This window comes from Chiloscyllium plagiosum, unplaced genomic scaffold, assembly GCF_037043375.1.
Source record: "Chiloscyllium plagiosum isolate Xiang-an unplaced genomic scaffold, Cpla_swu_hap1 HiC_scaffold_21, whole genome shotgun sequence".
Taxonomy (NCBI): Eukaryota; Metazoa; Chordata; class Chondrichthyes; order Orectolobiformes; family Hemiscylliidae; genus Chiloscyllium; species Chiloscyllium plagiosum.
In genome coordinates, this window is record NW_028270159.1 from 15,069,497 (window position 1) to 15,097,326 (window position 27,830).

Here is a 27,830-nt window from a genome sequence, read left to right on the forward strand (position 1 = left end):
CAATTAGTAGTTGTTATGGGTTTCAAGTAAAAGGGTTAAGTTTAAAAGGAGATGTGAGAGGCAGGTTTTTTTATACAGAGGATGTTAAGTTCCTGCCTATGTAGTCAGCATGGACACTGAAGTGTTCCTGATTTCTTACATACTGCCAAAGCTACATTCTATGGGGCCAAGTTCTCTTGCCATTTCGAACCTTATCAACTACAGCCAACAATCCAGGAACTGATTATACAACGTAACATATTAGTCACCAAACTTGGGTCTCTCAATCCCGCCTAGCAGACGACAACTACAAAAAGTAAGGACGTTATCTCTCTCTAGGCACTACTCACTTAATTGATTCAGAGGACTGGAGAATAGCCAATGTTATTCCTTTGTTTAAGAATGGCTAGAGAGACAATCCAGGAAATTACAGACAGGTCAGTGGTAGGGATATAACTGGAGAAAGTTCTTAGGGATAGGACTTACTCACATTTGGAAAAATCTGGATTTATTAGCATTAGGCAGCATGACTTTGCGTAGGAAAGCTCATGTCTCACAAACTTGATTGAATTTTTGAGGAAGTGATGAAGATGATTGATGAGGACAAGGCAGTAGATGGTGTCTATACAGACCTTATCATGGCTTTTGACAAGGACCTTCATGGCAGACTGATACAAAAGATGAAGTCACATTGGATCTGTGGTTAGCTGGTAAGATGGATGCAGAACTGGCTTAGACATAGAAGACAGAGAGTAGCAGCATAAGGGTGTTTGAGATTGGTGACCAGTGGTGTTCCACAGGGATCAGTAGTGGAACCTCTGTTGTTTGTAATTTTATATAAATGATTTGGAGCAGAATGTGGCTTGATTATTAAGTTTGTGGATGACACAAAAGTTGGGGAGCTATGTATAGTCGGAGAATTGCCAGAGGATACAGCTGAATATAGATAGACTGGAGACTTGGACAGAGAAATGGCAGATGGGGTTTATTCTGGATAACTGTGAGGTGATACATTTTGGGAGATCTAATGCAGGAAGGCAGAACACTTAAAAACATTAACATACAGAGGAATCTAGATGTACAGGTCCATAGTTACCTGAAAGTGAGATCACAAGTGGTGAAGAAGGCATAGGGCATATCTGCGTTCATTGGTTGGGGCATAGAGTATAAAAATTGGCAAGTTATGTTGCAGATGCATAGAACCTTAGTCAGGCCACATTTGGAACAGTTTGTACACTTCTGGTCACCATAATATCAGAAGGGTGTAGAGGCTTTGGAGAGGATACAGAAATGGTTTTAAGATCGTTGCCTGATTGGGAGAGTATTAGCTATGAGGAGACATTGGTCACACTTGGTTTGTTTTCACTCGAATGCCAAAGGATGAGGGACAACCTGATAGAAGTTAACAAATTATAAAAAGCATGAATAGAATGGATAGTCAGAGTCTTTTTGCCAGGGTAGAAATGTCAATTAGTAGGTGTTATGGGTTTCCGGTAAAAGGAGTTCAGTTTAAAGGAGATGTGAGAGGCAGGTTTTTTTATACAGAGGGTGTTAAGTGCCTGGAATGCGTTGCCAATGGAGGTAGTGGAGGTAGCTACAACAGCAATGTTTAAGAGGCATCTTGACAGATGCATGAATAGGCAGGGAATAGAGGGATATGGACTGCATAGAGGCAGAAGGTTTTTAGTTTAGAAAGGCATCATGAGTCTTGGTGGACCAATGCGCAGATGTCAAAGGGGCAAAATACAAAAAGGGACATACATATATACATGAGATGCCAGGGAAAAGCAGACAATGCTGGTCATTAACAGACCTTGTTAAGACGTCAAAGGAAAGACAAATTACTGCAAAAAGTCAGGTTGGAAGAAATATCAGTGTGCAGACAGAGGGAAGAGAAAGATGATCTCAATGAAAGATTTGTGCCAAGGAAAGAGACACGGGAATAAAACAAAAAGAGAGACAGAGCGAGAGAGAGAAAGAAAGAGACATAACAGAGAAAATAGACAGGAACCCATTGAAAAATTAGGGACATATGACAAAGATTGCATACAAGAGTCCTTCTGAATTTGCATGGGCAATGCCGCTGTTTCATTCACAGAAAAAGAAGCATCTTATGGAATTATGGAAAAAAATGGCAACATGGAAACTGTACTACTCTTTGTCTTTAGTAAGAGACCAAAACCCACACGCCCACCCTACCTCCCAGATGTCTTTGACAACTTTTCCTTCAACTACACTCTGACTTATTCTTAAGAATGCATCATATCAGCTACCATGTCACTTGTCAAATGACTCGTACTTGGATTAAGAAAGCCTCACCGTGGACCGTGAATTGGATGAGCCTGTGGGAATCACCTGCCTCATTAGACACCACACACTCATACAGTGCTGTATCCTGAGTGGTGGCCGAAATGATCACCAGCGATCCCGAAGGCAACAACCTGAGGGAAGATAATGATCACATGAAGACTTGCGTCAACAATTAGCTGATATTGGTCAAATAGAAGTAAACAGGGTAAGGGCTGTCCTAGTTTTCTCTAGATTCTGAAGTATGAGCAGGAGGGGGAGTTTAATTGTTCAAAAGCTTGAATAAATAATGAAATTATCTACCTAAGGTTCTCAAACATTATATGCAAATCTACATATTATGTGTAGCTGCATTCAGTAACTCCACTTTTCCAGGATTGATCCTACAGTGTGGGGGCAAATTGGAAAGCATCAGTAGAGAGATAATGGACCAAATTGGTTTACTGTGCTGTAGTTTCTATAGGGTGCTGCTTCCTTTCAGTTTCAATGTAGAATGTCCCAAATTTAGCTCCAATAAAAGGATGGAATTATTACCCCTTATGGAATCTCAAGCATCAGCCAACACATATTGTATTGTAAATATTGTACTTTGTTCAGGTCTTTCATCAGGCAACTTTTGAGTGAGCTTACTTTATTACAGCAGTACACCTCAGCCTTTCATAATCACCTCTTACTGCACCAATGTCAAGGAACTGCATAGAACTTACAGCACAAAATAAGCCAATTACCCTCTCAGCATGTGTTAGTGTTGATATGCTACAAGAGTTTCTCTACTATTCCATCTCCCTCAGATCAACCTTTCAGCTTATCTTTCTATTTCCTTTTCTCTCATGCGCTTATCATTAGTTTCTTTTCAAAAGCATCAAGGCTTTCTGCCTCAATCTCTTCCTAAGGTGGAGACTTCCACATCCTAACCACACATAGAACAAACTAAAACATTCCTTCAAAGGTCCAGCACAGGAACAATGGGCTGAATGGCCACCTTTTGTCCTGACAGATTCTATATCATTCCCATATTCTTGTCCAAAAGTATTAAATTTCCTTATTGAGATTACTAATCTCACTATGTATTTTGTGAAATGTACATTGCTTCTTGTGCGTTTCACTATTGACTTGGACTCTCACAAACTATTTCTTGTAGAGGTCAGCAAGTAGACTTTATTGCATCAATCTAGGCAAGATTCAATTGAAGCCCCTGGAGAAAATTGGCACAACTGACTCACCGGTTCCCAGTTTTTAAAACAAAGTTCTAACTGCCTATTAACACAGTCTCTCAAGCAAACACATTTTTCCACTCAATCCCTCAGTGTTACCTGTACATGTTCTGTTGCAGCTTAAAGTTCAGAGGTTTACCATTTTTCTTCCAGATCACCTCAGGTTTAGGGGTTCCTGAAACCTCACAGCTCAACTCTGCTTGAACATTTGCCAAAGCAGTGATGTTAGTTGAAGCAGGACTGATGATGGGAGCACCTAATTGGAAGAAAGAAAATTTCTTAAAAGTGAGACAACGGTTTTATTCGAGGGTTTCTTTCATTGGAAAATCTGGAAAGAATACAGGATCACTTCTCTTTCCTGAAATAAGTTCACTCCCCACTCAAGTATTAACATCCCAGAAAGTCGGTTTTTATTATTTTAATTCATTCATGGGATGTGGGCATTGCTGGCTCGGCCAGCATTTATGTCTGTCCTGCAAAAGGTGGTGGTGGAGCTGCCTTCTTGAAACACTTTAGTCCTTGTGGTGTAAGAACACTCATTGTGCTGTTAGGAAGGCAGTTTTTGGATTTTGACCCAGTGAAGAAAAGTGATATAATCCTAGTCAGGATGGCGTGTGATTTGGAGAGAAACCAGGTATCTGCTGCCTTTCTTCTTCTCGGTCAGTGCTCCCCAAGCCTTTTCCCACTGTGACCCCATTTCAAGGTTTGAATATTGTTGACTAGGTACTTCATTCAATCTAGTCTACTGTATTTTTTGTTTCCTCAGCATTAGGGAGAACAACGCAGACTGGGTGATCGCTTTGTAGAATACCTATGTGTGCCTGTATAAATGACCCAGAGCTTCCAGTTACGCCACACTTGGTACAGTTCTGGTCACCACACTACCAGAAGATCTGTGGATTCTTTGGAGAGAGTACAGAAAAGGTTTAACAGGATGTTGCCTGGTATGTGGGATTTTATCTATGAAGAAAGGTTGGATAGACAGGTTTGCTTTTACTGGAATGCAGGAGGTTGAGGATTTGATAGAGGTTTATAAGATTGTGAATGACATGGATGGAGTGGCAAGTATGAGGCTTTTCCCAGGGTGGAGGGGTTAATTACTAGGGGGACACAGGTTCAAGGTACAGGGGGAAGTTTAAAAAAGATGTGCAAGGCAGGTTTTTCACACAGAGGGTGAGGAGTGCCTGGATCATGCTGCCAGAGGAGGTGTGGAAGCAGACACAATCGTAGTATTCAAAAATTATTTGGACGAAAACATGAATAGGAAGGGAATAGAAGGATATGGATCCTGAAAGTGAAAACATTTTTAGTGTGGAAAGGCAAAATGTGTTGGTGCAGGATTCGAGGACCGAAGGGCCTGTTCCTGTACTGTTCTTTGTTCTTTGTATAGCACATGTTGCTTTCAGCACAGACTACTCATTCTCTGCTACCCTCAGCCCTCAATATCACTTGTTCTGTCTCTCTTCTGCCCTGGCCTGCCATGTGCGATCCCCTTACTTTTTTCTCTCTCCATCTCCACCTATCTGCTCATCTGTGCCTACTCCCCTCCCCCAACCTCCTCTTTAGCACGAACATTAGTTTTTCCCAGTTGCTATCAGTTCTAATAACTTGAAACATTAACTGTTTCTTCCCTCAGGTGCTGCCAGATGTGTTGAATTTCGCCAGCAATTTCTGGTTCTATTTCAATCTCCAGCATCCACAATTCTTTATTTATTTAAGCTTGTAATTCCACATCCATCTGCACTTCTCGTTGATACGGAAAGGCTGCCAAAATTGTCAAAGACCCCTCCCACCTCGGTAATGCTCTCTTCCAACCTCTTCCAGCAGGAAGAAGATATAGAAGCTTGAACACATGCATCAACAGGTTCAAGAACTGCTTCTTCCCTACCGGTATTAGATTGCTGAATGGACCTCTCTAACTTCAAATATTGTTGATTTTACCAATGGCGATCTTGCTCTGTGCACCTTCTGTGCAACTATAACCTTGTGCTCCTCTCTCTGTCTAGGCACCCTATGATCTGTATGTCGTTGTTTGCTATGATCTGCCTGTATTGCTCACAAAAGAAAGCTTTTCACTGTACTTAGGTACATGTGACCACAATAAATCAAATCAAATCAACATACCCAAAACTTGTAGTTCGATCCTATGATGATCTGTTCCAACTGCATTTGAAGCTGTGCAAAGATAATGGCCAGCATCCGAAACCTGGACAGAGTGGATCTGTAGAGATCCCTCAGAAAGAAAGTCATACCTGCAAACAAAAGTCAATAATGCCCAATCAGAAGGGAAGGGAGAAACATAACCATGTCAAAGGCACCTTGATGAAAAGGACTATTCAACCCATCATCTTTTAAAAATATTTTCTAACCAACCAGTTCAGGCATATTATTACATACCTCTAGAGCAGCTTGAACTTAGGTGTCTTAGCCGAGAGGGAAGGACACTACCACTATGCCACAAGAATCCTTCCAAAATGACTTTATGATAATTAGCAATTGAAAACCCTTCCAAATAGAACATTTAGTACATGCAGTATGGGTGCCCACAATTCTCCCTTCATGTATTCAGGAATCACTGCTTAATTGCATGGGTCCTTCCAAGAAAGAGCACTTTGAATGCAAACTATTTGGAACATTTGTGATCACCAAATCATAGAGGTTAAAGAACTAGACTAATTCTGAATATTGTTAGCCAGTAAAGAGATGAGAAGTCTGCAGGTTCCCCCTGCATTCCTGGGCTAGAGAGCAGGAAGTCTTTAGCAAAGGATCCCATTCTGGTGGAAGTGGTCCCCAATTAAAAGTGTGTGTTTACGGCAATGAAAAAAGTGTCTTTAGCATCACAGGTCACAGAATTGTTAAGGTGTAAAAAGAGGCAATTGGGCTAATTATGTCTGCACAAGCTCATTAAATGAGCATCGTTACCTAATGCTGATCTCTTGCTTTTTGCCCATATTTTTGCACCAGTTTAATTCAAATTTTCATCCAATATCCTCTTGAATAGCTCAATTGAACCGGTCTCCTTCGCAGTTTCATGCAGTACATTCCAGACTACTTGCTAAGTTGAAAAGTTTTTTTCACTTCACCATTGCTTTTTTTTTTGCAAGTGACACTTTAGACTCCATGCCCTCTTGTTCTTGTTGCTTTTATGAGCAGGAAACATATTAGTGAAGAAGGGCTGAAGTTGGATCTGTAACACACTCTTCCTAAAGCTGAACAAATTGCGATATTCAGCGTCTAACCACACATATAAAGACTGTCAACTTGGGTGAGATATTAGAGAGGCACTTGGCACTCACACTCAGCACTGTACAGTAGCAAGATCTATCAAACTGACATTGAAAAATTTGATTGGAGGTTAGTGGTAGATCAGAAGATTGGGGAGAGCTAAAATTCAACAAAGAATAATGAAGAAAGTAACCATGAGGGAGAAATTAGAGTATGAGAAAAAGCTAGTTTGAAACATAAGAACAGATTGCAAGAGGATCTACAAATGCTTCAAACGTGTAACTAATGTGAGTATGGGTCCTCCCGGAAGAATCGAGAAATTAATAATGACAAATAATTGTGGATGAATTGAACAGATATTGTGTGTCTATCTTTACTGTAGAAGATCAAACAACCTCTCAGAGATAATTATGGATCAACAGGTGAAAAAGTAAGGGAGGAACTAAAATAATTACAACCACAGTGGAAAGAGTATTGAGGAAATGATTAGAACAACTCAGTACCTGACAGACTTCATTCTCGGGCTCTAAAAGAACTGGCTGTGGTTTTAATTTTCCAAAATTCACTCGATTCAGCAAAGGTCCCACCAGATTGTTAAATAAATAATGCAACTCCTCTATTAGAAAGGAAGGAGACAGAAAGCAGGTAACTATACATTAGTTAGCCTAACATCTGTCAGGGAAAATACACGGTATACTGGAGTTTATAGCAGTACACTGAGAAAATCAGAATGCAATTTGACAGAATCAACTTGGTTTTATGAAAGGGAAATTGTGTTTGACTAACTAATGAGAGTTCTTTGATTAAACAACAAGTAACATGGTCAAAGAGGTACCTGTGGATGTGATGTACCTGGACTTCCTAAAAGGCGTTCAGTCAGACGCCTGATCAAAGCTGACCACTATAGGAGCTTGTGGTGGATAGGTTAATACATTATTATGGATAAATAATTAGCTGCCTAACAGGAAGCAGAGAGAAGGGATAAAAGATTCATTTTCACATTGGCAGGCTGTAACCACTGCAGTGTCAAGCGATCAGTATTGCAATCTCAACTAATTACGATTCAGAGATGCCGGTGTTGGATTGGGGTGTACAAAGTTAAAAATCACACAACACCAGGTTATAGTCCAACAGGTTTAATTGGAAGCACTTTTTTTTAATAGTCCAACAGGTTTAATTGGAAGCACACTAGCTTTCGGAGTGACGCTCCTTCATCAGGTGATTGTGGAGGGCTCGATCGTAACACAGAATTTATAGCAAAAATTTGCAGTGTGATGTAACTGAAATTATACATTGAAGAATTGATTGTCTGTTAAGCCTTTCATCTGTTAGAATACAGTGATAGTTTCACTTCTTTCATGTGTAAATCACAAAACCCTTTTTTTAAAGTTGCATTCTCGGGTTGGCTGTTAACAATGGTGATAGCTAGACAATATGTTGAAGGTGTTAGCCCCCTGTGTTCTCTGTCTATGACCTGATGTTTAGATTGATTCCAATCTAAAAAGTGAGATAATAGAGTTTTACATAAATTCATGCAGTTTTTGAGCTCAGAGTTCTACATGAATGTATGTGGTTTTTGAGCAAAGTGCAATGTAACTCTGAAAGTACCAAAAAAATTCACCACACACAATATATATGTGTGCATGTGGGTCTTTGTCTGTCTGTGTGTGTGTCTGTCTGGGGTGGGGGTTGTGAGTGTGAGAAAGTGTGTGTGTGTGTGTGTGTAGTGAGTGCAGAGTGTCTTAAGTCTGTGAGGGGGTGCATGTGTGGGAGTCTGCGTGTCTATAAGGGTGTGTGTGGGTGTCTGTGTGCGCGTCTGTGTGTATCTGTGTCTGTGTGTATGTGAGAGTGTGTGTGTGTGTGTAGGAATATCTGTGTGTGTGTAGTGCAATGGTGATCACCTGTAATGTGACATTGGAAGTGTGCTTCCAATCAAACCTGTTGGACTATAACCTGGTGTTGTGTGATTTTTAACTCAACTAATTACAATCTACATCAATGATTCAGACAAAGGAGCGTAATGTATAATTGCTATATTTGTGCCATCGGCAAATATAAATAGGGAAGTAAAGTATGAGAAGGATACAAAAAATGGACAGACGGCATAAAAATGGCAGATGGAGTATTGTGGATATAGACTTGTTCACTTCAGCAGGAAGATTAGAAAAGCAAAATTTTACTAAATTAAAGAAAGATTGCAAAACATTGAGCTACAACAGAAACCATCATGGCTATTATAATACATGAGTCACAAAATGTTAGTGTGCAAGTGCAACAAATCATCAGGTAAGTGAATAGAGTGTTGTTGTTAATTACTAAGGGAATGGAATATAAAAGTCTTGGTCCAATTCAATACAGCATTGTTGAGGCCACACCTGGAATATTGTGTACAGTTTTGGTCGCCTTACTTGATAAAGGAATTGATTGCCTTAGAAGCAATTCAGAGATGGTTCACTTGAATGATTCCTTACAAATGGAGGAGTCATCTTGTGTGAAAAGATTTGTCAGGATGGGCCTGTCCTCATTGGAGTTTAGAAGAATGAGGAGCAATCTTAGTGAAACATAAAAGATCTCAGGAGGAGACAGGATAGATACTGAGAGTTTTTCTTTTACCTTGTGGAAGAGATTAAATTACAGGACACATTTTAAAAACAAAGCATCTCCACTTTTAATAGGTTAGATTACCTACAGTGTGGAAACAGGCCCTTCGGCCCAACAAGTCCACACCGACCCTCTGAAGAGCAACACACCCAGACCCATTCTCCTACACCTAACACTACAGGCAATTTAGTATGGCCAATTCACCTAACCTGCACATTTTTGGACTGCGGGAGGAAACCAGAGCACCCGGAGGAAACCCACACAGATACGGGGAGAATGTGCAAACTCCACACAGACAGTTGCCTGAGGCAGGAATTGAACCCAGATCTCTGGTGCTGTGAGGCAGCAGTGCTAACCACTGAGCCACCGCGCCGCCCATAAAGAGCTAAGATTATTTTTTTTCTCTGCCAAGTGTCTGTAGAATTTTAATCCCAAACAACAGAGAAAGGAAGGTCACTGAATATTTTGAAGGCTAAATTGACAAGACAATGAACGTTTTGGGGGATAAAGAGGAATGTGGAATTCAGCCGCAATTAGATTAGTCATGACCTTATCAAATGGTGAAGCAGGCAGAAGGGGGTCCAATGAACTATTCCAGATCCTAATTTGTACATTTGTTTGCACTAGTAAATAGATTAACATGAATAGAAATGGAGCCAAGGGCTTGAGAATTAAGAGAATGAATAATCACACATATTGATAGCTGGTGTGGACGGCTACACGTATGGGGGGAATGGAGGGGGAGGGGGAATGGTGTGGACGCAGCCTTGTTTGCGTCTCTTCGCTGACAATTACTTTGGAATCTTTCATTATCTGCCTGTACCTGGGACTGCCTGTAGGCAGCAAATTGCCATCTTTTCTCCAAGTGACTGTTGGTTTTGGAATGCCTTCGGCCTCACATTCCAATAAAGCAACCTGGTTGATAATGACTGACAGTGACGGGGAGTTGGCTTTAATTGTCGGTGTAACTGAAACACAGAAAAACACTACATCAATCAATCTGAGAATAACCACCTGGAACTAACAAGTTTAATAATAAATGAGACTTAAATTTATGCCCACTCGTTACCAATTCACTCATAAGTGCAGAATTTTTTTCTGATTTATCGAAATTCTTCATAATTTTGAATAGCTTTGTTAGATCTTTGCAAACTTTTTTCTCTGTTCTAAAGAAGAGACAAAACAACGGAACTTGCAAGTTTGCACTCACCGTGAATAACGACATTGAAGGAATGAGTCATTTGACCTGCAATGTTGCTAAGAAGGCAACTGTACATGCCAGCATCTGATGGTCCAACATTATCGATCAACAAGTATTGTCTATCTGGCACATTCTGGATATGAGCATTTGCCTAAAAGTAAACAAAAGTAAAGTGAAGTTTTGGGTTGTAAAGAGCTAAAGTAACAACAGCAGCCGCAAGGTCATACCCCGATTTCTGAGTGGCATGTGATAAACACATTGCACTGCCTGAACTGCTCTCATACTATCCATGGATACGTTGCAACACATTGAAACTTGGAATTATTGTGCTTCCATCCCATCCAGTGGCTTTGATAATGTCTATAGATAAAAACTCACAGCTAAACAATGTCAAAATGATTCTTAAATCGTTCAGCTCGGAGACACCATGAGAATGATTACAAGCATCTAATGCAGTCACAAGTGCTCCTGTGAGCGTTTGGATCAGGCAGCAAATTGCTGAACAATGTGAACAATGGAATAAATAAATATGAAGTTATAAGTAGGATTGAATGGTTAGTAGGTGGTTGTAGGATGACAAGGGTCCTGAATATTGTGGGGCGTATGAAATTCAAGAATAGGAAACCAGGTAAAGGTGGAAGGATAGCACTGTTAATCATGGATGGGATTTGTGCAATAGTTAGGGAGGATCTTGATTCAGAAGATCAGGATGTAGAATCGGTTTGGGTGGAGATGAATAATAGTAGGAGAATGAAATCACTATTGGGAATGGTCTACATGCCCTCTCACCCCAAACACAATGTGGGAAAGAGTATGCAAGAAGAAATCACAGATGCTTGCAATAAAGGGACAGTTATGATCATAGATGACTTTCATCTACATCTCAACATGAACAACCAAATTGGCAGTCATAGCCTGGATGAAACGTTTGTACAATGCTTTCAAGATAGTTTCTTAGAGCTGCACATTTTGGAACTGACCAGAGAGCAGGCTATATCAGATTGGAATTGTATAATGTGACAAGATTAATTAACAACCTCAGAATAAAGGCACAGCTAGGTAACGATGACCAAAATATGATTGGATATCCAGTTTAAAAGAGAGAAGAACTGGACTTAAGATTAGTATTTTAAACCTAAATAGGAACAACTGTGTGGGCATGAAAGCTGAGCTGGCTGAAGGGAACTAGCATACTAGGCTATGGAACAGAATAACAATGATGCAGTGGCAGACATCTAAGGAGATATGTCAGTATGCTCTTTACGTATATTCCTAACAAAAATCTAAAGGGAGGACCCATCATGCATGGTTAACTAAAGTTAGAGAAGCAACAAACTTAAGCAAAAGGCATATAATTGTATAATAGTTATTGGTCAGAACATAAGAAACACCAGAGAATGACAAAAAGGTTAATCAGGAGGAAGGAGTTAGACTATTAGAAGAAGCTAGCTAGAAATGTAAAAACAGATTACAAGAGTTTCTACAGGTATATAAAAGAAGTAGGGTAAGTAAAGAGAGTGTTGGTCCTCTAGACAGTGAGACTGGGGTGTTAGTAATAGATAATAAGGAAATGGCTGATGAAGTGAAGAAATATTTAGCTTCCATCTTCACGATAGAAGACACAAAAATATTCCAGTAATAGCTGTAAATCAGGTGGTGGAGAGGCTGAATGGTCTACTTCACCTATTTCAAATTGTTTGTATGTGGTATGATTCCATTAAATATCAACACTTCCAAAACATTGGCAATACATACAAATATTTTGTAATGGTATTTGGACTACTTGGTTGGAAAACTATGTCATATTCACCTATTAAGTTTACAATCTAAAAATATTCACCTGTAATAGTACATCATCCTTGAACCATTGAACAACGGGAGGCGGATCAGCTTCAGACTTGCATTCCAGTGTTAGCTGTTCTTCAGCCAACAAAGTGACCATCTGAGCATCACTGGAGCCAATGATATTTGGAGGAACTATATTTAATTAGATAAATACGCAACTGAGGTACTGAGCATGTGATTAAGTAGTAAACTGGAAGGAGATCAAATTGAAATTGAAAATGCAAGTATCAAATTGGGGATTTGGATGGATTGAGATAGTCATTTATAATGGGATACAAAGGATGTGGAGACATGAAGATGACCTCGGAAACCATGATAGGGCAGACTGAATCAGGCATTAAATGATAAATGGCCTTTATTTGTTCCACATTTACTGGCACTGATTTACGAACCACTCTTCTGATACAGAGTAATAGGACTCTCATTTTTATTATTGTGAAAAATTCTAGATATTATCGATTTAGTGATAGGATCATTATTTGATTACATTTTTGCCATTCATAGTGTGAAGAACAAAGGTATTTCAAAGTACTAAGAATTTAAAATCATAAGGAAAGCAGACTCCATCATACAGGAGCAGACCGAATGTCTGTCTGAAGTACAAGAGGGAAATCAGGAGGGCAAAAGGGGGACATGAGATAGCTTTGGCAAATAGAATTAAGGAGAATCCAAAGGGGATTTACAAATATATCAAGGACAAAAGGGTAACTAGGGAGAGAATAGGGACCCTCAAAGATCAGCAAGTTGGCCTTTGTGTGGAGCCACAGAAAATGGGGAAGATACCAAATGAATATTTTGCATCAGTATTTACTGTGGAAAAGGATATGGAAGATATAGACTGTAGGGAAATAGATAGTGACATCTTGCAAAATGTCCAGATTACAGAGGAGGAAGTGCTGGATGTCTTGCAACTGTTAAAGGTGGATAAATCCCCAGGACCTGATTAGGTGTACCCGAGAACTCTGTGGGAAGCTGGAGAAGTGATTGCTGGGCTTCTTGCTGAGATATTTGTATCATCGATAGTCACAGATGAGGTGCCGGAAGACTGGAGGTTGGCAAACGTAGTGCCATTGTTTAAGAAGGGCGATAAAGACAAGCCAGGGAACTACAGACCGGTGAGCCTGACCTCAGTGGTGGGCAAGTTGTTGGAGGGAATCCTGAGGGACAGGATGTACATGTATTTGGAAAGGCAAGGACTGATTAGGGATAGTCAACATGGCTTTGTGTGTGGAAAATCATGTCTCACAAACTTGATTGAGTTTTTTGAAGAAGTAACAAAGAAGATTGATGAGGGCAGAGCAGTAGATGCGATCTTATGAACTTCATTAGGGCATTCAACAAGGTTCCCCATGGGAGACTGATTAGCAAGGTTAGATCTCATGGAACACAGGGAGAACTAGCCATTTGGATACAGAACTGGCTCAAAGGTAGAAGACAGAGGGTTGTTTTTCAGACTGGAGGTCTGTGACCAGTGGAGTGCCACATGGATCAGTGCTGGGCCCTCTACTTTTGTCATTTACATAAAGGATTTGGATGCGAGCATAAGAGGTACAGTTAGTAAGTTTGCAGATGACACCAAAATTGGAGGTATAGTGGACAGCGAAGAGGGTTACCTCAGATTACAACAGGATCTGGACCAGATGGGCCAATGGGCTGAGAAGTGGCAGATGGAGTTTAATTCAGATAAATGGGAGGTGCTGCATTTTGGGAAAGCAAATCTTAGCAGGACTTATTCGCTTAATGGTAAGGTCCTAGGGAGTCTCTTTGCTGAACAAAGAGACCTTGGAGTGTAGGTTCATAGCTCCTTGAAAGTGAAGTCGCAGGTAGATAGGATAGTGAAGACGGCGTTTGGTATGCTTTCCTTTATTGATCAGAGTATTGAGTACAGGAGTTGGGAGGTCCTGTTGCGGCTGTACAGGACATTGGTTAGGCCACTGTTGGAATATTGCGTGCAATTCTAGTCTCCTTCCTATCGGAAAGATGTTGTGAAACTTGAAAGGGTTCAGAAAAGATTTACAAGGATGTTGCCAGCGTTTGAGAATTTGAGCTATAGGGAGAGGCTGAACAGGCTGGGGCTGTTTTCCCTGGAGCATCGAGGCTGAGGGGTGACCTTATAGAGGTTTACAAAATTATGAGGGGCATGGATAGAATAAATAGGCAAAGTCTTTTCCCTGGGGTCAGGAAGTCTAGAACTAGAGGGCATAGGTTTCGGGTGAGAGGGGAAAGATATAAAAGAGACCTAAGGGGCAACATTTTCACGCAGAGGATGGTACATGTATGGAATGAGCTGCCAGAGGATGTGGTGGAAGCTGGCACAATTGCAACATTTAAGAGGCATTTGGTTGGGCATATGAATAGGAAGGGTTTGGAGGGATATGGGCTGGGTGCTGGCAGGTGGGACTAGATTGGGTTGGGATGTCTGGTCGGCATGGATGGGTTGGACCAAAGGGTCTGTTTTCATGCTGTACATCTCTATGACTCTATGACTGTACAGACATGAATAAAGGCTAAAGTGAATGTAAAGATACAGGAAAGGTCACTTACACAGAGAAAGGCAAAGAAGACGAATATTTAAAATATATAGCCATACCATTTATCCTGACTAAATATTGCAGCTGATCCTCACCAGCCAGATTTGCTGCTAGACAGGTATACAATCCAGCATCTTCTACCTACAATAAAACACAATGCAGGTATTATGTCCAATAAAATAGCAGTAATATATCCCAAATTAAAGGGGAATTGATGTAATTGTTCGGTTTAGATGCTTGTAAATCTAGGTTTTTTGGCTTCTCCTCAATAAGTAGTTATTTTCTGTTTTCAGACTGCGTGATACCATAGAGATTCCACATCAGTGATCCAGTGCCTGGTTTTAAATTCTTTCCATGTGGGACACACAAATTTGTGTGAGGCAACAGGGCCTGCCTGCCTGCCTATTGCAACGTGTGCTGCAGTATCAAGTTCACTGATATGTGTCCAAGACGATGGCTTATCTTAAGACACCTCAATGGATGACAGGATCGGCTTTTTGTAGGGTGTGTTAGGTTCTGCAGCATCCGTTTCCTTCTTTCCATGTTGTCTCCTTGGAACACGGCACCTGTTATTGACAGATCTGGTGGCATGATCCCTTTATCCTCCAACTGTCATTCAGTGAATGCTGTAAAGAGGCTTGCAGGACGAGTGCTCCTTTTGGTCAATCAGTCCATTTCTGCTCGGTAACGATTGCCACAGAGACCATAACTTTTAAAAATAGATTTGAATTCTGAGTGACCAGTCTACTGGAATCACATAATAAGATTTAAAGCTTTAAGATTTATTGTAACTAATAAAACTAAAATCAACATTGATGAAACTTACTTAAAGGCATCTAAAACCAAAAATACATCCTTATTTGCATGTTAACACAATTGAAAAACCCAATATACTTGACAACATGATACCCACAGAATTTCCATACTTTACAGGAAATAAACCAGTTACTATCACTTTCCAATGGGCTTACTTCTCTTCATTACTCCACCATTATGTCCAGTACCGTTGAAAACCCTCATTTTCCCTGGCCTTCTGAGAATTCCTTAAGTGACTTCTAGTAGCAAGACTCAACTGGAGATTCCTTCCCCCGGTCTTACCAGGCCAAATCTATTATTGCCCTTAAATTTTCACAGGTTCTATCTCTTTGACCTGAGAATTTCTTCCAACCCACAGTTTATCCAGTAACTAGAAGAGAAACAGTCTTCTTCCCTCTGCTTTCTCTCAGAAAGACTTTCTCTCTGTCCAAGGTATTTTAAAAATCAGACTGCTTGAATTAATTGACTCTCTCTTTGTGGTCAGATGTGAAACATGGCTCTTGAGTCTTACTGAATCTTGACCTGGGTCCCATGTAATCACCGAGGTAAAAACAATGACTGCAGATGCTGGAAACCAGATTCTGGATTAGTGATGCTGGAAGAGCACAGCAATTCAGGCAGCATCCGAGGACAGGCAAAATCGACGTTTCGGGCAAAAGCCCTTCATCAGGAATAATGGCAGAGAGCCTGAAGCGTGGAGAGATAAGCTAGAGGAGGGTGGGGGTGGGGATAGAGTAGCATAGAGTACAATAGGTCAGTGGGGAAGGAGATGAAGGTGATAGGTCAGGGAGGAGAGGGTGGAGTGGATAGGTGGAAAAGGAGCTGGGCAGGTCGGACAAGTCTGGACAAGTCAGGGGATCGTGTTGCTGGAGGTTAGAAACTAGGATGAGGTGGGGGAAGGGGAAATGAGGAAACTGTTGAAATCCACATTGATGCCCTGGGGTTGAAGTGTTCCGAGGTGGAAGATGAGGCGTTCTTCTTCCATGCGTCTGGTGGTGAGGGAGCGGCGGTGGAGGAGGCCCAGCACCTCCATATCCTTGGCAGAGTGGGAGGGGGAGTTGAAATGTTGAGCCACGGGGCGATTTGGTTGATTGGTGCGGGTGTCTCGGAGATGTTCCCTAAAGCGCTCTGCTAGGAGGCGCCCAATCTCCCCAATGTAGAGGAGACCGCATCGGGAGCAACGGATACAATAAATGAAATTAGTGTGCAGGTAAAACTTTGATGGATGTGGAAGGCTCCTAAATCATCCGCCGACATTTCCGCCACCTCCAAACAGACCCCACCACCAGGGATATATTTCCCTCCCCACCCCTCTCCGCCTTCCGCAAAGACCGTTCCCTCCGTGACTACCTGGTCAGGTCCACGCCCCCCTACGACCCACCCTCCCATCCTGGCACTTTCCCCTGCCACCGCAGGAACTGTAAAACCTGTGCCCACACCTCCTCCCTCACCTCCATCCAAGGCCCTAAAGGAGCCTTCCACATCCATCAAAGTTTTACCTGCACATCCACTAATATCATTTATTGTATCCGTTGCTCCCGATGCGATCTCCTCTACATTGGGGAGACTGGGCGCCTCCTAGCAGAGCGCTTTAGGAAACATTTCCGAGACACCCGCACCAATCAACCAAATCGCCCCGTGGCTCAACATTTTAACTCCCCCTCCCACTCTGCCGAGGATATGGAGGTGCTGGGCCTCCTCCACCGCCGCTCCCTCACCACCAGACGCATGGAAGAAGAACGCCTCATCTTCCGCCTCGGAACACTTCAACCCCAGGGCATCAATGTGGATTTCAACAGTTTCCTCATTTCCCCTTCCCCCACCTCATCCTAGTTTCTAACCTCCAGCAACACGATCCCCTGACTTGTCCGGACTTGTCCGACCTGCCCAGCTCCTTTTCCACCTATCCACTCCACCCTCTCCTCCCTGACCTATCACCTTCATCTCCTTCCCCACTGACCCATTGTACTCTATGCTACTCTATCCCCACCCCCACCCTCCTCTAGCTTATCTCTCCACGCTTCAGGCTCTCTGCCTTTATTCCTGATGAAGGGCTTTTGCCCGAAACGTCGATTTTGCCTGTCCTCGGATGCTGCCTGAATTGCTGTGCTCTTCCAGCACCACTGATCCAGAATCCCATGTAATCACCACCTGGCCAATTTGTAGACAGATTCCAACCCAACTTCACACCATGACACTTTTTTAGGGCATTCTGTTTATGTTAAGGTAAAGAGACAGAATAAAACATAACCATCTTATAAAACCCTGCATTTACTAATAGGTGGTGCCTCCCTATAGAACACAACTCAGTTTCCCAATATTTCACTTGAGCATTCTGTGCTCTGATTTGTCTCCAGCATCACATTCACTTGCATATTTTCTAAGGTGACTTTGTCATCCAAGTAACAAAGCAAGCTTGTTGACAGTGGCACTGTTGAATTTGCGAGCATGCGCTGCTGCTAAACACAAGGGCATGGCCACAGCTTAAGATCTTTAGCTGTCTGGAGCTGGTGGAGATCTCTGCCTGCCTTTTAGAAATGTCAGTCCACATGTTGGATGAGTATAAACTTAGTTACTGCTCAGAGTTCTTTGTACCTCTTGCTGGTATGACTTTGTAGTCTCTGATAGGAGGCTTTATTTGGCCAGTGTGGGCATTTCTGATACATGATTTTGCTATAATTCATTCTTCACATTCCCCCTTACTACGATTAATGTGTTACGATGATGTAGAGACCAATAACTTTTCAGAAGCTATTTGAATGCTCAGTGACCAACTTAAATAAACTGCACAACAAGATGGGAATTGGAATTACTTCCGACTTGGCTCCAGAAAGGGTTGCAAGCCATTTGCCCTCCATGAGCAGGAGGTGACTACAGGATATGCAGGGAAAGCTCACCAGTGTTGTTCCAGATCTGTAGTTCTAGTTAAATTCTGGTATGATGTTATTCTCTGCCTCTTAGCGGTCTGCAGTTGATTTGTTTGGCCTTCAGAATGTGTAATATGTAAAGTTGGGGATAGAATGTGAGATTGACATCATGCAAGCATAAAGTCTACTTATGTGACTTCTTAGTAGTTTGATTAGAAGTCTCATGTATAAGTAGTCCGAATGTGTCATGACACTCAGTTGACTAAAGAAAAGTAACTATTTAATCCTATTGCACAAATCACATTTTTCATATTACCTTGTGCTTTATTTGAAATCGGGGCGGGGGATTAAACATTAATAAGAATGTTTAACTCTATAAATACCCACTTAAGAGAGAAACTAACCATTGCCCATAATGTTTAACAGCATTATCATTGTTGACTCCATACAATTAACATACTGGGGTTATCATTGACCAGAGACTTAATGGGACCAGCTACTGTGACTTCAAGAACAGTCCAGAGAAACATAGTAACAGGAGTAGGCCATTCAGTCCCTCGAGCCTATTTCATCATTCAATGAGGTTATTGCTTATCTGTGGCCTACCTCCATTTACCTGCATTTGGCTCATATCCCTTTATATCTTTGCTTCATAAAATTGTTATCTATGGCAGGTTTAAGATTAACAACTGATCCAGCAGCCACTGCCAGAAGCTGGTAATTCTACAGCAAGTAACTAGTCTCCTGACTCTGCAAAGCCTAAACATCATTTACAAGATACAAATCAAGAGCATGATAGAATACTATCCACTTACCTGCATGAGTTCAGCTCCAACAACACAGCTTGGCACCATAGAGAGAAATCAGCCCACTTGTTTGGTACTTAAATGCATAGTGAACAATCACTCCCTCCGAAACTGACACACAGTGGCAGCAGTGTGTATCATTTATAATAGGCACTCAGCAACTCACCAAGGCTCTGTTGACAGCACCTTTCAGCCTTGCAAACAGAGAAATACCACCACCAGGCAAGTTTTTCTCTAAGACACACTTGATTCCTGACTTGGAACTATATGCTATTCCTTCACTGTTGCTGGATTAAAATCCTGGAACTCTCTCCTGAACAACAGTATGGGTTTACCTACATCATGTGAACTCCAGTGGTTCACAGAATCACTTCAACAGATGTCAGAGGTCTTTTAAACATCACCGCCTGAATGTTTGAAACGAGCTACTGCAGGGAATAAGATTAAATAAACTGAGAAATCATCTACCTGCACCCTTTCTATCCGGAGCACCTTTCCATCATTCAGCACCGAGCCTGTTCCATCAAGAGGCACTCCGTCCTTCATCCAGCTTATTTCAGGAGCAGGGACTCCTATTGCTGTGCACACCAACTCCAGTAGGCTACTTAGCACAACAGACACTTGCTGTGGCACCTCAGAGTCCGAAATCTGTGGCGGCTCTACAAGGACAAATGGTTTCTGTGAGGGAAAATACTGCGAGTTTCCAGTTTCACAATAATTCTTAAGCTATTCTCAAAGGTAACAACTTCCATACTTATAGACCTTGATTGTAATAAAACACCAAAGTCATGTAAGAAGCTAAGTGAGGTGAATTTTAGGGAGTGTCTTAAAAGAGGACAGGGAGGCAAAATGGTTTAGTGAAGGAATTTCAGAGATTAGGGTCCAGGCAGCTGAAAATGGTCATTCACTGCTGGAGTAATTACACTTGGGGTCGTGCAAGAGTCCAGAATATAATTCAACATAACGCCTTTATATCACAATGGCAAGTAACCATGGTGATGAGCTCTACCAGCAGAGTAAACGTACATACATGTGTTTAAATTGCTCAAAGGTCTGTGTTCAAAATTCAAAACAGATGCAGTCACTAAAAATGAGAACAGGGTTGACATTGCAACTGAATTGTGCTAATATGGTTGACTGCTCAAATTTATTTCTTAAAGAAACTAACAGCCAGAGGAGAGAAGGTTTTTTTTTCCCATCAATGTGAGCTGGGCAGATATGAAGGACAAGGTATTACCTAGATGATGTCTAGCTTTAAAGGGTGCATGGAGTTCCAGGAGGTCACGACCATGACAACAGTTGTTAAAATTAAACAAGTATGTTCAATAGTTTGAAATGCAATCTAACTAAAGGTTACAAGTGGAGATAGTCTCTTAGTAATCGCGAGTTTAGATATTTGGGTTTAAAATTACAGAAAGACTAGCTTTCCAAAGCAGCTTTCGCAACCACAGGACATCCCAAAGTACTTAACTGGTTGTAATACTCTTTGTAATATAAGAAACATGGTAGGCAATTTGAACACAGTGAACAGTAACAGAAGATGAAGGAGAATCTCATTGAAACATTCTATGTAAATTCTAACACATAAGAACGGTAGATTAGATTAGATTAGATTACTTACAGTGTGGAAACAGGCCCTTTGGCCCAACAAATCCTCACCGACCCGCCATAGCACAACCCACCCAGACCCATTCCCCCACATTTACCCCATGCCCCTAACACTACGGGCAATTTAGCATGGCCAAATCACCTAACCTGCACATTTTTGGACTGTGGGAGGAAACTGGAGCACCCGGAGGAAACCCATGCAGACACGGGGAGAATGTGCAAACTCCACACAGACAGTCGCCTGAGGCAGGAATTGAACCCGGGTCTCTGGCGCTCTGAGGTTAGCACGTAAGGACGTTCCCGATTAAAGAACAATGAACAAAGAAAATTTACTGCCCAGGAACAGGCCCTTCGGCCCTTCAATCCTGAGCCGATCCAAATGTATTGTCAGTCAATTCCTAAGCATTTGTATCCCTCTGCTCCCCACCTACTCATGCATCTGTCCAGAAGCATCTTAAATGAATCTACTGTGCCTGCCTCTACCACCTCTGCTGGTAATGCGTTCCAAACACCCACCACCCTCTGCGTGAAGTACTTGCCGCGTGTATCCCCCTTAAACTTTCCACCTCTCACTTTGAAAGCATGACCTCTCATTATTGAATCCTTCACCCTGGGAAAAAGCTTGTCTCTATCCACCCAGTCTATACACTTCATGATTTTGTAAACCTCAATCAGGTTCCCCCTCAATCTCCTTTTTTCGAGTGAAAATAAACCTAACCTACTCAACATCTCTTCATAGCTAACACATTCCATACCAGGCAACATCCTCGTAAACCTTCTCTGCACCATCTCCAAAGTGTCCACATCCTTTTGGTGATGTGGCGCCCAGAACTGTACACAGTATTCTAAATGTGGCCGAACCAATGTCTTGTACAAATTTTAACATGACTTGCCAGCTCTTATACTCAATACCCCGTCCAATGAAGGCAAGCATACTATATGCCATCTTGACCACTCTATCGACCTGTGCAGCAACATTCAGGGTACAATGGACCTGCACTCCCAGATCTCTCTGCCCATCAACTTTTCCCAAGGCTCTTCCATTTATTGTATAATTCACTCTAGAATTAGACTTGCCTAAATGCATCACCTCACATTTGTCTGGATTGAAAGTCATCTGCCAATTTTCCACCCAACTCTTCAGTCTATCTATATCCTCCTGTATTCTCTGACAGTCCCTTATGCTTTCTCCCACTCCACCAATCTTTGTGTCATCTGCAAACTTGCTGATCATACCAACAGTGCCCTCTTCTAGATTAGTCTAAAGATACGGGTTAGGCCATTTAGGACTGAGATGAGGAAAGTCTCTTTACCTAAAGAGTGGTGGGCCTGTGGAATTCTCTGGCACAGAAAGTTGTTGAGGCCAAACATTGACTGTTTCCAATGTATTTCTTAGTGCTAAAGGATCAAAGGAAATGGGTGACAGTGGGAATAGGGTACTGAGATGGATCATGTTGAATGGCCTACTTATGTTTCTTTTTTCTATGTTTCTTTGTCCAAATCATTTGCTTTTGTCATTTGATTGAGAGATAAAGATCAGGACCACGCAGATAAACTCTATTTTTCTTTGAAATGCTGGTGCGAAATCTTTCATGTCCATGTAAAAGGGTAGCTGACGCCTCAGTTTAACATCGTGCCTGAAAGACAGTTCCTCCAACAGTCCAGCCCTTTCCTGATACTTCAATAGAGTATCAACCTCGATTTATGTATTTAAGTCTGGAATGGAACTTGAACCTGGAACTTTCTGATTTGGGGGACAGTATTACCCATTCCACTATGCAGCTGCTCTACAGTATGAAATTGCATAATGAGGAGATTCCCTCTGCTGTGTCTCATTACGTTCTGATTATTTAAAACAAGAGAGGAAATAAGGTGACATGGCAGTACTGTATGTTGATGTGTTCAACAATAAAGGAAAAAAAGTGTCAGTTCTGCTCCTCTTTTCTGATTGAGTTTTTTGAAGAAGTAACAAAGAGGATTGATGAGGGCAGAGCAGTAGATGTGATCTATATGGACTTCAGTAAGGTGTTTGACAAGGTTCCCCATGGGAGACAGATTAGCAAGGTTAGAGCTCACAGAATACAGGGAGAACTAGCCATTTGATACAGAACTGGCTCAAAGGAGAAGACAGAGGGTGGTGGTGGAGGGTTGTTTTTCAGACTGGAGGCCTGTGACCAGTGGAGTGCCACAAGGATCGGTGATGTGTTCTCTACTTCTTGCCATTTACATAAATGATTTGGATGCAAGCATAAGAGGTTAGTAAGTTTGCAGATGACAGCAAAATTGAAGATGTAGTGGACAGCGAAGAGAGTTACCTCAGATTACAACAGGATCTGGACCAGATGGGCCAATGGACTGAGAAGTGGCAGGTGGAATTTAATTTAGATAAATGCGAGGTGCTGTATTTTGGGAAAGCAAATCTTAGCAGGACTTATACACTTAATGGTAAGGTCCTAGAGAGTGTTGCTGAACAAAGAGACCTTGGAGTGTAGGTTCATAGCTCCTTGAAAGTGGAGTCGCAGGTAGATAGGATAGTGAAGAAGGCGTTTGGTATGCTTTCCTTTATTGGTCAGAGTATTGAGTACAGGGGTTGGAAGGTCCTGTTGCAGCTGTACAGGATATTGGTTAGGCCACTGTTGGAATATTATGTGCAATTCTGGTCTCCTTCCTATCGGAAAGATGTTGCGAAACTTATATGGGTTCAGAAAAGATTTACAAGGATGTTGCCAAGGTTGGAGGATTTGAGCTACAGGGAGAGGTTGAACAGGCTGGGGCTGTTTTCCATGGAGCGTCGGAGACTGAGGGGTGACCTTATAGAGATTTACAGAATTATGAGGGGCATGGATAGAGTAAATAGGCAAAGTCTTTTCCCTGGGGTCGGGGAGTCCAGAACTAGAGGGCATAGGTTTAGAATGAGGAGGGAAAGATATAAAAGAGACCTAAGGAGCAACTTTTTCATGCAGAGGGTGGTACATGTATGGAATGTGCTGCCAGAGGAAGTGGTGGAGGCTGGTACACTTACAACATTTAAGAGGCATTTGGATGGGTATATGAATAGGAAGGGTTTGGAGGGATATGGGCCGTGTGCTGGCAGGTGGGACTAGATTAGGTTGGGATATCTAGTCGACATGGACAGGTTGGACCGAAGGGTCTGTTTCCATGCTGTACATCTCTATGATCCTAGATGTTATTGAGTTATTGTACAAGATGTAAAGTTTCATTCCATATTGCCATGGAAAAGTTGGCATGAGGTTTAATTGTCTTTTCTGATCGCTGTATGATTTGAAATGACACAGGTAAAGACATGGAAGAAAGCTGTTCACTACCACTCACTGGCCTGGTTATTGATTAATCAGAAGAGATCAAACCAAAGGTGAGAGAGAAATATGCTTTAAGAGGAAAGGATGCGCAGTGATCTAATGAGAACAAGAGACATGTAGAGCTACATGTAGAGCTACAAGATTGTCAATTGGCTCAGATGATGTTTCCCTTTGAGATTGTGTGCATTCTCAAATTCATGAGCACATTTCACTCACCCATGACAACCAAGTTGAAGTGTCTTGTAGCCTTGCCTGCATCATTCACAGCAATGCAGGAATACCATCCAGAGTCACTTATGTCCACAGAGGGTAGCTGCAGCTTCATCTCATGACTCTTGAGACTCAGGTCATTGAGCACCAGCAGTTCACCATCTTTTAACCAGGAGAACACAGGGGGTGGAATTCCACCAGTATCACATGTGAAAGACACAGAAGCTCCTCTGACGACCATCATTTCTTCAGAGTCTCCAGAATTCTCAAACCTGGGTGGAACTGGGGAGGGGATTTGTGAACATAGAATCACAGTGCAATTATCCCTTAGCTAACGTCATAAAAATTTGTAATCAGATCATTTTTTCATTGCTATCTCTGAGGGTTAATTTTAACTGGTCTCTAGTCCCGCTTATTCTTCACTACACCCCATAAATAAATATTCTCCAAACTCAATAATGAGAAACACTATCTTTACAGCTTACATTTCTAGAAACTGCAGGCTTTTAAAACTCTTCTCAGTGTTACTTAATTACAACTACTTGTCATCCTTGCGTCTTCTGGTTGAATCTTAATGGAGACCCGAACAATGAGCCATACCCCTTACCCCAGCTTTCCCAATAAAGGGAATGTGTAGACATTTAAAAGACCATCCAAAATTAAGGTGGAGTCAAGAATTCTGTGGGTAGGGGTAGGCAGGAAAGTTGATTTGAGGACACAATTAGATCAGTGATAATCTTACTGAATGGTGGAGTGGGCTCAAAAGGTTGTAATCTTATCCATATTCTTATGTCTATCATCACTAGAATGAGACAGCAGATTCTCTTGTTTTGTCTCTTCTCTAGTAATCCACTCAAGTAGATGGTCAGTCATAATTTGAGATGTGGTTTACCAAATGAATAATATTCTTCTGAGATCTCTTGCATTACAGATGCTAGTCTTTGACCAATTTGACTCATTCATTGTGATATTAGGAAATGGCTGAAGATGTTGGATACTGCAAAGACTACGGGTTCTCACAACATTCTAGCAACAGAACTGAAGACTCGTGCTCCAGAATTAGCCGTATGCCTAACCAAGTTGCTCCAATACAATTATAACATTGGCATCTATCCAAAAACTGGAGAAAAGTACCAGGTACATTCTTTGCACAAAATTGATCGGACAAATCAAAAGGCAGATGACTATTTAAATGGAAAGAGACTCCATAATTTTCAGAAGATCTAGTTATTCTTGGACATGAAACATAAAATGTTAGCACACAGATGCAGCAAAATAATTCACAAGGCAAATTGCCTACTAGAGGATTGGAGGTTGAATATACAAAAGTCTTGTTCCAACTGTCCAGGGTGTTGATAAACCCGCACCTAGAGTACTGTGGAGAAAGTGAGGACTGCAGATGCTGGAGATCAGAGTCAAGAGTGTGGTGCTGGAAAAGCACAGCTAGTCAGTCAGCATCTGAGTAGCAGGAGAATGAGAATTCCTGATGAAGAGTTTATGCCCGAAACATCGATTTTCCTGCTCCTCGGATACTGCCTAACCTGCTGTGCTTTTCCAGCATCACACTCTCTACCTGGAGTACTATGTGCAGTTTTGGCTTATGAGTTTAAGAAAGGAATTATTGTTATCGGAAGCAGTTCAAAAGAGATTCACTACATTGATTCCTGTGACAAAGTGGGTGACTTATTGAGAACAGCTAAACATTAGAGGTTAGAAGAATGGCAGATGATTTTATGAAACAAAGATTTTGAGGTGGTTTGACAGACTAGTTGTTGAGAAATTTTCATTAATGGGGGACACTCAAACTGGGAGACATACAGAACAAGGAACACTCATTTAAAATTGAGATATAAATGAATTTCCTCTCAGAAGGGAATGAATGATGGATTGCTCCATGCATTTAATGAGGAGTTAGATAGATTTTTGAAGTATCAAGGAGTTAAGGACTATGAGGAACTGGCATGAAAGAGGAGTTGAGGCCTGGGGCAGGTCAGCCACGATCTCACATAATGGCAGGATAGGATTGAAAGGCTGAATGACCTACTCCTGCTCCTATTGCTTATGTTCTTAAATCCAACCCAGCCTAATTTTACTTGATTGGTCTACATTTGATCATCAGCAAACTGATGGAAGAGATCATCAACAGTACCTAAAAGGCATTTGGATGGGCATATGAATAGGAAGGGTTTGGAGGGATATGGGCCGGGTGCTGGCAGGTGGGACTAGGTTGGATTGGGATATCTGGTTGGCATGCGGGGGTTGGACCGAAGGGTCTGTTTCCATGCTGTACATCTCTATGACTCTAAGCGCCACTTGGATAACCTGATCACTGACACTCAATTTGATTTCTGCCTGAATCACTGAGCTCCTGATCTAATTACAGCTTCGGTCCCTAAATGTTGGAAAAACAGGCGAACATCAGAGGTTGGACGAGAGTGAGTGTCGTCATGTACCTGAATCCCTAGGTCTCTCTGCTCTACAACACTACCCAAGACCCTACTTTTAATTTGTTTGGTTTACCAAAATGCAATACCTTGCAGTTATCCAAATTAAACTCCATCTGTCACTCTTTAGCCCACTGACTCAATTGATCAAGATCTCTTTGTAATCTTAGATAATCTTCTTCATTGTCGACTATACCATCAATCTTGGTGTCTTCTGCAAACTTACTAACCATGCCTTCTATATTTTCATCTAAAACATTTATATAAATGACAAACAAAAATGGACCCATTACTGATCCCTGTGGAATACTGCTGATCACAGGCCTCCATTCTCAAAAACAACTCTCCACCACCACTATGGCTTCTGCTATTAAGCCAATTTTGTATCCAATTGGCAAGCTCATCCTGAATCCCATGTGATCTAACTATACTAATTAGTCTATACACAGAACTTTGTCAAAGGCTTTACTAAAGTCCAGGTAAACAATGTTTACCGTTCTGCCTTCATCGATCTTCTTGGTTACTTATTTTACAAGAGATGAAGTTTCATTTCAAATTGCTGTGGAAAAGCTGGGATGGGGTGCCATTTAGTTTGTCTTTGTGGATCAGTTTTGCCTATTGCTGCGAACAACACCACCTGCAAGTTTCCCTCCAAGTCACACACCATCCTGTTTTGAGAATACATCGTCCTTCCTTCACTGTTGCTGGATTAAAATCCTGGAACCCCCTTCCTTACAGAACTTTGCATATCCCTAAGCCCACAGGACTGCAGCAGTTCAAGTGACAGCTCACTAGCATCTTCACCAGGGTAAACTAGGGAAAATTGATAAGTACGGGCCACATTCCATGAATGAAT

At 41.7% G+C, this 27,830-nt stretch overlaps 1 protein-coding gene across 1 annotated transcript in view; it reads right to left on the reverse strand.

The window, feature by feature from the left end:
- LOC122564614 (hemicentin-1-like) overlaps positions 1 to 27,830 on the reverse strand; it is a 421,032-nt gene that overhangs the window by 93,353 nt on the left and 299,849 nt on the right. Inside the window, exons 68-76 of the mRNA XM_087998302.1 lie at positions 24,537 to 24,812; positions 19,861 to 20,051; positions 14,963 to 15,044; positions 12,368 to 12,504; positions 10,537 to 10,678; positions 10,150 to 10,294; positions 5,625 to 5,752; positions 3,600 to 3,756; positions 2,299 to 2,420 (exon numbers count right to left, since the gene is read on the reverse strand). Coding sequence (XP_087854428.1) covers positions 2,299 to 2,420; positions 3,600 to 3,756; positions 5,625 to 5,752; positions 10,150 to 10,294; positions 10,537 to 10,678; positions 12,368 to 12,504; positions 14,963 to 15,044; positions 19,861 to 20,051; positions 24,537 to 24,812 — 1,380 coding nt within the window. The remainder of the gene's footprint in view (positions 1 to 2,298; positions 2,421 to 3,599; positions 3,757 to 5,624; positions 5,753 to 10,149; positions 10,295 to 10,536; positions 10,679 to 12,367; positions 12,505 to 14,962; positions 15,045 to 19,860; positions 20,052 to 24,536; positions 24,813 to 27,830) is intronic.